Source organism: Manis pentadactyla, chromosome 11 (genome assembly GCF_030020395.1).
Source record: "Manis pentadactyla isolate mManPen7 chromosome 11, mManPen7.hap1, whole genome shotgun sequence".
In the NCBI taxonomy this organism is placed as follows: Eukaryota; Metazoa; Chordata; class Mammalia; order Pholidota; family Manidae; genus Manis; species Manis pentadactyla.
In genome coordinates, this window is record NC_080029.1 from 32,979,496 (window position 1) to 32,992,615 (window position 13,120).

At 43.2% G+C, this 13,120-nt stretch overlaps 1 protein-coding gene across 4 annotated transcripts in view; it reads right to left on the minus strand.

Moving 5' to 3' along the window:
* The window catches only part of RAD51B (RAD51 paralog B), a 589,871-nt gene that overhangs the window by 56,548 nt on the left and 520,203 nt on the right, over window positions 1–13,120 (minus strand). For all 4 annotated transcript variants that reach the window (XR_008992458.1, XR_008992457.1, XM_057488368.1 and 1 more), the window contains exon 9: window positions 12,872–12,975. Coding sequence is in view for 2 of the 4 variants with exons in the window: in XM_057488368.1 (XP_057344351.1) it covers window positions 12,872–12,975 (104 nt within the window). In the remaining 2 variants the exon portion in view is untranslated. The remainder of the gene's footprint in view (window positions 1–12,871; window positions 12,976–13,120) is intronic.

A 13,120-nucleotide genomic window follows, 5' to 3' on the forward strand; every position in this document is an offset into this window, starting at 1 on the left:
AAGAGAGCTCTTTTTCTCATGCCATTCAGGAAGCACTGCACAAAATGACTGCCCTCCAAGACAGCCCTGGAACCCAACTCTCAGGGCTGGAGAATCATGGTGCACAGAGAAGCCCTTTGGAGAACAGGGCCAATGGAGACTGTTTGGGGTCATATATTAATTACATGCCAGCCAGAGAGCTTATGTACACCATGTCAATCTAGGACAATCAGAAAAACAGGCCTCACCCCAGGTAGTTTATGAGTAAGAATTTAATGTTGGAAATTAGTTGCAAATGTGTTGGAAGAGTTGCAAGGAAAATAGGGGACAGTGAGGCAACCCAGAGATCAGCAACAATAAGAAGCCACCACCCTCCCTAGGGCTGGAGGAATAAAGGAAGAGGTGTTGGTAGCAGAGCCCAAAGGATGGAGCTGCCCAACTCCAGCTCTTTGTGGAGCAGGGATCACAAGGGCATCTCAGAGGAGGAACTGGTGTTACTGCCGGGGACACCAACGGGAGCACAGAGAGGGAGGCTGAATACAGGTCCCTCCCACACTTAGGTCCCTCATCTGCCCGCCAGGGACCCAAACTCAGCAGAATCAATGGAAAGGGAGCCTGGGAAATGCAGATTGCAGGTTCAGTTCCCTAAGTTGCCAAGCAGAGCGAGGGAAGGACAGGGAGCAGAGCTGAGAGCAAAGAAGTGGACCCCTGCTGGGCGGAGCAGCCACACCGTCTCAAGAGCAGGGTCAATTTTTACTCCCCTCCCAGGCCTGCTTGTCCTCCCGCACGAGTCCATTCAGAGAGTGAAAATCTCAGCTACTCACTTACATCCCTTACTCCTTCCAGCCTCCTTCCAGATCTTCTCTCTCTGGGCTTAAATGCTTTACTCTTGGCCCCTCACCGTCGCATATCTCTTCCTTCTTTTCTTTCTCAAGAGCTAGTGCCTTGCTTCAGGCCTTCATTTATTTGCATCCAGTTTTAAATCCCTCTAAATCTGTATGGCAAACTCCTGCCCAAGAGGACCTTGTAAATCACACCTGATGTCACAGCCCTCCTGGGAGTCTCTCAAGGGGCTTCTGAGAGCCTGACGATCAGGCTGGATTGGCCCTTCCTTCCCGCACCCATTGTACAGACCTGCACACCCACATAGCCTCCCCAGCAGCACTGAAGAAGGACTGTGTGCGTCCCCACCTCACGGCCTTTGTTCAGAGCTTCCTCAGCCTCCTTCCCCACATTCCTGGCAATACAGACACACATTTCCAGCCTTGTCTCGAGTGTCATGCCCTCCTCTGAATCCTTCCCCGGCCAGGCCTTTGGTGCTGAGAGCTCTACGCATGCCAGGACTGAGGCCCACCCTGTGCTCCGTCCCAGCTCCCTCAACACCTTTCTGTATGTATTTATATGTCTGCCTCCCTCTCCTAGTACAGTTCTCTGGGGCAGGAAACTGGGCTTCATTCGACTTCATATGCCCAGCATTTGGCACACATATCTATCTAGAAAAGATCTGAAGGTAGAAAAAGAGGAGGGAGGGAAGGATAGAAGGAAAAGGGAGCATCCGACACAAAGAAAACTTAGTGATCTAGTCTAGATAAAAAATAGAAGAGTTTCATAAGAGGATCCATGTCTATGGTTACAGCACACACAAAGGACTATTATCACAATTACAGTCCCTAGAAGGTTTATTGTTCAAGATTGTAAACTATAATGTTTACCATTTCCTGAGAAAAAATATTAGATTTTTAGGAGATGAAAAGAGTGACCAGGACTTCACAGATGCTCTGGCAGTTGCTCAGCCAACATGTCTCAGTGGGATTTCTTGAAAATACTGGGTCTTTGGACAACCACAACATGTAATGAGACCCCCTGTGCACAGGGGTCCTAGAGACAAATGAAGCCTTTTATAGAAATGCCTGCTGTCTAACTTCAACTGAGATTACAGGCTGGTTGCTGGGAAGAACTGGCCTTCTCAAGTCAATGTGATCAAATGCTGACTGTTAGCAAAGCCAGCCACAGGGATCTGGGAGCAAGGTCTAAATGAGAAAAGTGGGGAAGGAGGTATAAAATGGTGAGGCTAGTACTAGAGTGGAGTCCCAAGTAGGAAACAGCAGCCACAAAGAAGTGCCTAAGATTCCAGTCAAAGGCCGGTACAGGACAGTGTGTCTGGAAAGAATACTATATAAACAGCTACAAATAAGAGAGAACAGCTTGATATAAGCATGACTATTGTCAGGTTAGAGGCCACATTGCATCTACTGAACCTCTGTGCTTTGAGGAGGCACCTGTAAGAGAACAGAACTGCCAGTTTCCGCATTCCAGTAGACACTGACGGGCTCTTTGTTAGGGTGTTGGGATAATGCTGTCACAGAAGAACAGACACCTTAGAAAGAATTTAAAGGTCAACCAGGAAGTTGACTACGATGTGGGGGAAGCGATTTTGTAAGGGAAGAGTAACACAAAGGCAACTGTCCATAAATGGTTGGGCAGACAGAACAAAGCAATCAGAGCCAGGGATGTGGGGACTTTGGGTGATTTGTCCTCAAACCCCCAAAATATACCAGGTGCTTCAGTTTTAACATTTGAAGATTTAAAATGATGTCCCCTTTTCTGGGGGACTGACACTCAGAGGATTCTGTTACTTGGAGTCATGGGGCATAACCCAGCTTAATCTCTCATTGCCAATTCTGAGTTGAGGATCCAGAAAGTAGATGGTGGGGTACAGCCACTGTAGCTTGGCTCTCTAAAGGTATTCTCAAAATCATAGTCCCTTTGGTAACAATAAAACAAGGGTCCAAGATTCAAGTACACATGCTCTTTGTCCTACATGCCAGAGCTCTTAAGCTCTGCCAAGCCACGAAGGAAAACTTTCAGAAAGATACCCTCTGTGGAAAAATCTCTGCTTCAAACATGTGAACTCTAAGGCAGCTGCCAGGAGCCACTGACTGATTTAAAAATCCAGGGAAAGTTATGGGGGGTGGAGTGTGGGGAGACGGGCAGCAGGGTGACAGGAAGGTTGAGAAAAGGAAGGAGTACACATGTCAACTCAACAGTAACTAAAAATTTCAAAATATTCAGAGCAGCAGAAAATCAGGAAAACTCAGTGGCTTACATTGCACTTGCCAACCAATCATGTATTGGATAAAGTTTAGGATATCATAAAATGTATGGTAACAGAATCAGAGTTACTTAGATTCAAACTCAATGCTAGAGACATACTTGATTTGTTTTCCCCTCACACCTTATGTAAATCTTTTGTCTGCTTCCCATCCCCCTACATTTAATTTCATAAGCCATTAAGATTTTAAAGGGGCCTGGAGCTTCACCCTACCCGCTGCCCCAATCTGCTTGAAATGCACACCAGCACTGTACCATCTTGAGATCCTCTCAGCCACAGTGGACCCCTGGACACACAGAAGCCACAGGTTCAGGCAGTGCCCCACCTCGGCAGGCATACTCTTCTCATGACAGCAACCAGACGGTGAGTTCTCAGAGCTGGACCTACGTCAGCCACATGTGTGACAAGCTGTGCTTTTCAGATCACACACAGACAGGGCAAAGCGCATTTCTGAATCACAGTCACATGCCGGGAGTTTTTCTCAGCATGCAGTGGAGAAAGCAAGAGAAAAAAGCAAGAAGCAGCTCATTGTCTCCTTCCTAGTGTCCCTGCCCCAGAGTGAGAGGTGCTGTTCTATGTAATTCAGTAAGCTTTGGAGGTAAGCTAAATGACATTCTAGATCAGGTGACCCTTGGGGGAAAAGCAGAAAGAAAGATAATAAGGGCCCTTCAATGCAAGTCAAAAGAATCGTCATTAAGTCAAGGTTTCATTTTTCAGCACTGTATTTTATTTCTAAATTTAAAAAAAATGCCTACATCTCAAAGAACATGGTAAAAGCAGAAAGAATTTAGGCTCTGGAGTTACCCAAAGTTGGTTTCAAATCTTGATACTATTATGAAATGTAAGTTTTTTATCCTCTAAGCTCAGTTTCTCTATATTTGTAAAAAAAGGAAATGATAAGATCTAGGCTGAAGGGTTGCTGTGGTGTTGGTGGAAATCCTCCATGGGAAAGGTCCACACGTGATGCCTGCAACCATAGGCACTCAATAAAGACTAACCACCTTCTGCCCCTAGACAATAAAGGGGGCTTTGAATTAGCATTGCCTGGAGCACTGGAACCCAGTGAGGATGCTCTTCACTGCCAAACTATGGAAGCCTCACTGATAGGGCAGGAAATGTGTCTCCAACACAGGCTGCCTCCTGCCTCCTTTCCTCTGTTCTATTCTGACTTTTTAAAATACAGATATACAGATTCAAATATATGATAATTACAAAGCTTCTCCCATGCTGACAAGACCAGAAAGACAAAAGACCAGAAAATCCCAGCTTTCTCGAACCACTGCATACCTTGAATGATGAAGACAGGCAACGGGGAAGCTCAAGAATTAAGGGTGACCCTCCATGAGCACAAATGACCATTTGAAGGATAGGAGTAGAGAAGTCGGCCTTGTGTGCAAGATGTTGTCTATAAGGAAAGTCATTTGGCTGGGAAGCCAGTGCTCATTGTGAAGTTCAGCTTGGAAAAAGTAATTTACTCATATGTCTGGGCCCAAGAATTAAAAATGCTGACTTATATCTGGTAATCATTGCAGTGTGGGGTGGGATGGTGTCTTTAAAGAATATTTTTCTGCACAGTTCTGTAGAACCTTTTTATGAACCACTGGAAGTCACTGTGGATGTAAATATCACAGTGCCTACAAACCCAATAATCCCAATAATTTGATTGGGTTAGAGAACTTTTTTTGCCCAGAGTTTTCCTACCAGAAGTCAGCACAGTTAAGAAAATAGCAACCGATTAGGAATTGGAAAAATTTAATTCCAGTTCCATTTCTGCTGCTTACTAGTTGTATTACCCTGAATAAGTTACTTAACCTCGCTTGCTTACCACATTTGTAAAGTGAAGGGGCTAAAATGGAAGGTGGGTCTGAGGACCACCCCTTTGAGAATCACCTGAAATGCTTACCCTTGCTGAATGGGGGGCAGGGCCTGGGAGTCTTCATTGTTCAACACCTGATGAGAATCCCTGGATAAGATGAGTTCTAGAAGGCATCTCAGATGGGACACTGTCATATCCTAAATGCGTTTGCTCTAGTCAAAGTGCCAATTCATTTGTAAATCAGTTCATAGTTTATGTAGCTATTGAAGCCGTCTCTCCCCTTTGTTTTTCCAAACCGAGGACGTTGCCCCATTTTCTTTTCAGTCGTAGCTAACCAAAGCTAAACGTCCTGTCCAACCTTCATTCTCAAATGAGCCAAATAAATTTCAGTGCCCTTGACTCTCAAGTCACACTGCTTCACCCAAGGGACACGGTAGTTGTTTCCTATGTTGTTTCCCAAATGAAAATACTATTCTTCCTGAGACGATAACAAGGTCTTCACTTTGGTTCCAAAGCCCTGAGTCTCTTCTACTTCCTGCAACAGCTGAGATTTCTCTAGAAATCTCTTATTCACATATTTGCTCTGGTTTACTCAGCAAGTTAGAGCGGGGAGGGTCAGTGCATAAGGGGATTTGGTACCAGACAGTGTTTAAAAATAAAACTAGCCAGAATTGGAGGAGAATAGTGGAAATTATAAAATACCAGGGAGATGAGTGGCTCATTAAAGGCCACCTAAACACTCTGAGCAGACTAGTCATCCAGCCCTGACAGTCAGAGATTGTGATCCTTAATGAGAGAAATGAGGACATGTACTAAGTCTTCCATGAAAACAAATGTATTCAATGTACAGTTGTATTCTTTATCCACAGATATGTCTTCTCTACTTTTTAGTGTTGAAGTTCCTTTTCCTTTTAGAAAAGAGGTAACGCTTAATTTTACAACTCTACTTGATTTTTTTAAATGCCATTTAAAATCCTATGGTGGTTCCCTCACTCTTGTTTTGCACTCTTAATGACTGCATGTGATTGAAAATCTCCTAGGAAAAGGTGACTCTCTCCCTGAGCAAAGATATATGGTCTATCACGGCCAAAGCACTGGAAAGGAAAACTCCCATCAGAAGCGCGGGAGCAGCTGTACCGATGCATTTAAAACTAGCCATTTCCAATAGAACCTCTTCAAGGGCAAGTTTTCTCTACCTCAGCCCATTCAGAAATAGTGATTTTTTTGAGTACACTGACTTTTTTCAAAGGTAGCTGCAGGGAGTTAGAAACAGAAGTGTCCACTTGGATGTCTGTGTTGTCCTCCCTCAGATGGATCCTGCCTTTATGTTTTGTGAGTCTTAGTTCACTGTCTTCATTTGCTGTTATTGTATAACGTCAGGTAGGATGTCCTTAGATTTTACTACATTTGCCTGGAGACCTGAAGAACAGAATCCTTTACAAAGTCCCATTCTGTGTTCCTCTTTTATACATTTTCCCGATCTGCTCAACACCTGCTCTAGTACTTCTAATGGGAGAGTGTGGACGGGTTAGATTTCACCCACAAGCAGCTCTGAAAAGAGAGGGAACATTTGCACCCAAGGCACTGTACTTGGCTGGGGTTCCATGTTCCTTTTGCTATTTCTGCAGATATTTATGCTTAAAAAATTTCTCCCATCCCTGCAGCATAGCCAAGCTTCTCTGGCTGGGATCCACTCATATACACACACAAGTCTCCTTGCCTAAGAACAGCAGATGAGCTGGGGTAGAAAACAAGAGAACAAACACAATGACATGGAACCATTTGACAAAGAGAGAGGGATTGATGTTTTGTTGTTGTTTTCATTAATCTACAATTACATGCAGAACATTATGTTTACTAGGCTCCCTCCTTCACCAAGTACCCCCACAGTCCCCAATACAGTCACTGTCCACCAGCGTAGTAAGATGCTGTAGAATTACTACTTGTCTTCTCTGTGTTTACAGCCCTCCCCGTGCCCCCCCCCCACATTATACATGTTATTCGTAATGCCCTCTTTCTTTTTCCCCCTTATCCCTCCATTCCCACCCATCCTCCCTAGTCCCTTTCCCTTTGGTAACTGTTAGTCCATTCTTGGGTTCTGTGATTCTGCTGCTGTTTTGTTCCTTCAGTTTTTCTTTGTTCTTATACTCCACAGATGAGTGAAATCATTTGGTACTTGTCTTTCTCCGCCTGGCTTATTTCACTGAGCATAATACCCTCTAGCTCCATCCATGTTGTTGCAAATGGTAGGATCTGTTCTTTTCTTATGGCTGAGTAATATTCCATTGTGTATATGTACCACATCTTCTTTATCCATTCATCTACTGATGGACACTTAGGTTGCTTCCATTTCTTGGCTATTGTAAATAGTGCTGCGATAAACATAGGGGTGCATCTGTCTTTTTCAAACTGGGTTGCTGCATTCTTAGGGTAAGAGGGATTGATTTTTGAGTGAGGGCAGCTAAGCCTGAATTCCTCTTTGGAGGCATCTGGGGGCAAGGAGACATAAAATGGTGACTTACATGAAGTAAAACGTCATTTCCAATGTCTTTCTTTGGGTGAAGACGGATGTATGTTTGACATTCTTGCCCCAAATCTACCCTTCAGCTTATCGGGAAGAAAAGACTTTCCTTTAATTATTCCACCCTCCATTAAGCCTTTCCAACTAGAGCAGAGAATTTAAGACTTGTGGAAGATGGCAACAGAGATTTCTTATCCTTCCCCTCAGCCAAAGTCCCTATGCTGCCTGCTCCCGGAAAGCAGCTGCAGAGCAGAACCCTCTCCCTCTCTCTGCTGGGGTCTGTGTTTAGGGCTCTGGCTTGCTGACACAGAGGAATCCCAACTAGGATGGTGAGGGAAGCTTGGCTATTATTTGCCCACAGCCTCCATCAGCCCAGTTGTACAAAAAGATATTCCTATACTCAGTATTCTTACAGTATTTCTATATAAGTATCTGCTTGTATTTGTTAAGGTTTGATGCTAACCTTTTTAAACTGATGATTACTAATACTTTAAAGGAGCTATTAAACTTCAGAACTCAGTTCCTATGAGAGAGAGTGATTCTCAATACACAGTATGACTTTCCTCAAGACTTGGTTCATATATGGATTCAAGGAGTTTCTTTCTCTCTGTGTCTTTCAAATAAGTGTATTGAATGTGGAAGTGTCAAGCACTGACCTTGGCATTGAGGGCACACAGATAAGATTCAGCCACAGCCTCAAGGGGCTCATAATTCAGGTCTCATGTGCAAGAATAAAGGCAAGTGAGAGGTACAACGTGGGCAAGACTGGAGGAAGTGGGGCCGATTAAGGCTGGTGTGACAACTCTTCAAAGTAATAGTGTCTGAGTCTTTTAAAATTCAAAATGCATACTGAGAGAAGAATTACATTACCAGGAAAGAAACACAAAATACCTCCAAGATGCAAAACAACCTGGAACTTGGAGAAAAGTCTGAGGATTCAAGTAAAGATCAGGGGCTTGAGCCACATTATTGGTCTTGTCAACAATTTACTGGGTACTTTAGGCTCTTCCCTTAAGTGTTCTAAAATTCCAGGGTGTCTTCTAAATAGAAGATGAAAATATTATTATAAAGTCCATTTAAATAAACCTCCTGTATGAAAAAGTCACCTCTTTCCGATTTGTTGAAATTAGAGAGTCATAATATTTATTTCATCAAGGGGGTGTGAAGCTTATTTGGGATTAATTTAGTTCATTACACTCATTCCAGGGCACTTAAAATTTTATATAATCCCATATGTGTTTCGTAGGAACAGAGTTCAGGAGAATTTGATGGGAAATAGTATGAATATTTCACCAAGTGCGTTCATCATTCTTTCAAGTACAACCACCCTCACTCCAGCTTTCCCAGTCCCTCATTCCAGTGCACCTGGTTACTGTGAGTGTGTCCCAAAGGCAGGCCTCAGCCACTCCACCCTGCAGGCTGCTGCCCCATTAATCACCAGTGAACCTTCCTTTGCAGTAGGGGCCACCCCATCCTCAACACTCACCTGAGTCATGAAGCTTGTACAGCACGTGCTGTTCATGTGCTTGTCTATTTCCCCAAGTTGACTGTGAACAGCTACAGGGCATCAACTCAGTCCTATTTTGAATCTCTAGCATCTTACAGAGTGAGCAGTGCAGAAGGGGTGACTGAATAAAGGCTTGTCAGGTGAATGAGGGTGCAAACCTGCTGCTCTTGTTCCAAGGCAAAAGCCACCCTGTTTTTTTGTGAATGTGTAGCTTACGCTTCTGTTTTTCTTCTTTTGTGGCTCACCCTCACCCCAGCATCTTCCCTTTCTTTTCTCAATAACCTAATTTTATCTATTTCAGGCAGAGGTTTTCAACCTTGGCTGCACAGTAGATTCACTTAGGGGCGCTTTACAAATAAAATAGTCACTGTTGCCTGGCCCCACTGGCAGAGCTTTTGATTTAACTGATCAGGGTGGGGCCCTGGGGTTGGGTTGGTATTTTGTAAATGTTCCTGTGATGAGTCTAAAGTGTAGCTAGGCTTGAGAAATGCAAATCTAACATGGTACACCAGCCCACCTTCTCCCAAGACTACTGTGCTGCCTCTGGATTCAAAGCAGTTACTATTTTAGGTAGCAAATCAAACACAGCCCTGTGACAGTCCCCCAGTACCAGAGTATTCTTTAACTCCTATCCTTCATTTTGATTATTTGTGTAGTATGTGGGTGTATCTCATCTCTCATACTAGAACAGAAGAAACCTGAAGGCAGGAACTGTGACTTCTACTTCTTTGCATCCCATGTTATGCACACGATGGATCAAAACATAGTTTTGATTATTAAAAAAAAAAACAACCTAGTAGAGGCCATTTTTCTACTCTAAGGACATGCCTTTGGTAAGAATAAAAATGTGGCAAAAAGGGTGGGGCAGGATTGAAGCAAAGCAGAAAAAGAGTAAATAAAAGTCAAATGGAAAAAAGCTAAATTAGTCCAAAAGAAAATGTTTCCCAGCTTCTTAAGAGGGTTTCTGCAAACAGTGATGCAGAATAAACAAGAGAATTAACTTGGCTTATGCCCTGATAAGGAGATTTCTTTCTTGGTTATATAATTTTACAAAGTTTCCAGGGTGTAAAGAAAATAATCAGCCAGGGAGGATTCCTTCCCTTGGACTATACAATTCAGCTCTTGGGTTAATAGGTTCACAGATCTGCTCAGCTTGACTTACCCCCCTTCCAGCCCTGTGATCTCAGACTAAGCCTCACATTCGAGAGCCTTGGTGTAGAGCTCAATGTCATAGAAACAGGATAAAACATAATCCTCATTCCATAACCTTGATCCCTTGGTGTAGTGGCCTCTGTTTGCACATTGAAAAAAAAAAGCTCTACCTGGTATCTTCTAGTGGCTGGTGTTCCATAGATTTGCCTACCCTAGAATAATTCAGGAACATTCTCCTACTAAGCAGTGTTTTAAGTATTATTCGGAGCAATTACCTTAAGTGCTAGCTTTAAAGTATTATTTTGTGCATATATCCCAGAAAAGGCTCACCTTCAAATGACTTCTCTGCTTTGCCATGAGGACCATAGGCAAGGCTCGGGGAGTCACAGAGCATTCCCTCTGCTAGGGCAAGGTCAGGTCACCAGATGCAGAGAAATTGCTCTATCTGATTTTATCCTAGTCATTAGGCCACAAATGTAACAACTGGTTCCAAAAGGCATGTATATGTCTATAGATTAATTGCTGGGGTTGGTCTTTTAATGCCGGTTATATTTTACTTTAATTTCTAATTATTCTTTGAAAACATGATTCAAAAGCATTTAAATCTGCTCTTGATTGTTAGGAATGATAGAAACAAGTTGGCCTTTGTAAATTAAGAAAACACCATTGACTTGCGTAATAGGAAATGAGTTGATAGATTGTCACTGATCCATCCACTCTCTGCTCCTGGTTCTTCTTGTGACTAGTGGCCTGTATTTGACCTTTTCAGCCAAGAACCAAGAGCCACAAAAACCCTCCAGTTACCAAAGAGGCACAAACTAGTATTATTTTATTTGTCCTACCTACCAGCCACTTCCTGTTGACACTGACAAAATGGGAATGACTGGTTCATTTACCAAAACAAAAGGAAAAACCATATGGCTTTAACTTCTTTATTTACTAATAAATGCTAACTAGAATTACTAAAAGCAGGATCTGGGAGCCTGGAATCCATGATACCATAGATAATAGACTGAATCACAAAATCAGTGTGTGCCATTTAAAATCTAAAACAGAGAGACACTCCAAGTTTTCAAGGAGTGTGGCTAAGGACCCACGAAAATGAATGGCTCAACATTGATTCCAAGAAATTTTGCTTCCTCAAATAAGAGTTTTGGTAGTAGCATCTGACAATTCTTAATGATATCCCTGACAGCTGCAAACAGGGTTTATTTAGCATAATTTATAATCTAGGGTACAAACCAAGGTCATTTAGATTCTACAGGAATATTTCTGGATGTGTTCTATTGAAAAGAGAAGCAATGGATTCAAACCCAAGATGCTTTAATCATCAGGGAAAAGGTGTCACTGAGATAATGAGCGCGCCAGGGCCTGAAGACTCAAGAATGTTGCCCTAAATGCAAACGAGCAGCTCCATCTTCTCAGAACATGGCTGACTCAGTCATCAAGCTGGAATGTTATTTATGCAGTCCCAAGCAAACCAAGAAGAATCCTCTGGTCTGTAACCAAGAGCACTTGGAAAGTTATGTCTGGAACAGGCAAAGGCTCATGTCTGTTTCTGATGATCCTGACTCCTTGAAAAAGAGCCAGTTTACCTATCAGGTAAAGGGCAACAAATACCCTCCCACTACCTCTTCCAGAAAGGGCCGCCAGCATGACACTTCATGCCTTTTTAATTAAGAACTTGGATTGGTTACGTATTTAGCAAGATGGACAAATCTGGGGTCTGAATTCTGCCCCATCCAACCAGTCAGGGTGATCACCCTGCCTTTTTCCTCCTCTCACTTGCTGGAGAGGTCGTGCGGAGACTGGTCCACACAGTGGTATAAAGTTGAGATTAGAATTCAGGAAAGATAAATTTCCTGATCATGAAGCATTTTACCAAAGGGGTCAGACTGTGGTGCCCCTTTCTTTGAAGTGGAAGGGAAGATTAAGAAATGGGTAGGAATAATCAGCACTCACAATATAGGTAGGTCACGGGGAAGGCAGTACAGCATGGAGAAGACAAGTAGTGACTCTATAGCATCTTACCAGTGACTGCAATGGGGCGGGGCACTTGATAATGTGGGTGAATGTTGAACCACAATGTTCATGTGAAACTTTCATAAGATTATATATCAATGATACCTTAATTAAAAAAAAAAGCTAAAAAAAAAAAAAAAGAGAAAGGGGTAGGAAGTAACCTTTCTTGATAGAAGGGGGAATTCTCATTTGAGACCAGGATAGAGACCATCAACAGAGAGCTCTGGGAGAGGCATATTCTCTTGGAGGCCTCCCTGGCATCATTCAGCACTTTAATCTACTGGCTTATGAGTTAACACAAAAGTACCCAGGATCTGGGAAATAGTTTATTCACTTGCCAGGATCAGTCTGGCTTAAGGTTTTCCAAAGGATACTACATGGAAAAGCACCATCACTATTTAGTTTGTACACAAATTATCTAGTCCTCAACAAATACTAGCGAAGTGAAGTGATAATTCACCCTTCAGAGACGGAGAATTTGAGATCCCGAGAGGTGTGGCCCTTGGTCACTCACACGCCACTGGCAGATAGCAGGAGGCATGCTAACTCTCTGGGTTCCTTCTTATATATCTTTTCTGATAGGTGCCTCGGCTCCCCACTTTATCACAATTGCTACTGGGATAGGCAGAAGTGCTGGTTTCTTTAGTCACCCCCTGAGAGTGTGACAATGTGGCCAGTGCTTTCAGAAGAGGAACACTCAGAGGGCTTGGTACATTTTGTTCCCTAAACTTGATGGCCAGAGAACAGTGTCAAAGCACTCACCTGTCTTCTCTCTGAACCAAGGAACTGGAGAATCAGCCGGGTGTTCACACTGTGACTCCAGGTGTTTCCTAGGGCAGCTGTCACACAGCTGGACCCAGAAGTGCCTGAAATGGAACAGGGCAAAATCACGATTATGGATGTGCTTTCTTCTAACAGTGTTTCACAAAAACAGAAGTCCAGTCTTTGCTCATTGCTCAGAGACTACTTGGGGACTCAGTTCATTGTCACAAAAATTGATGAATCAGAGAA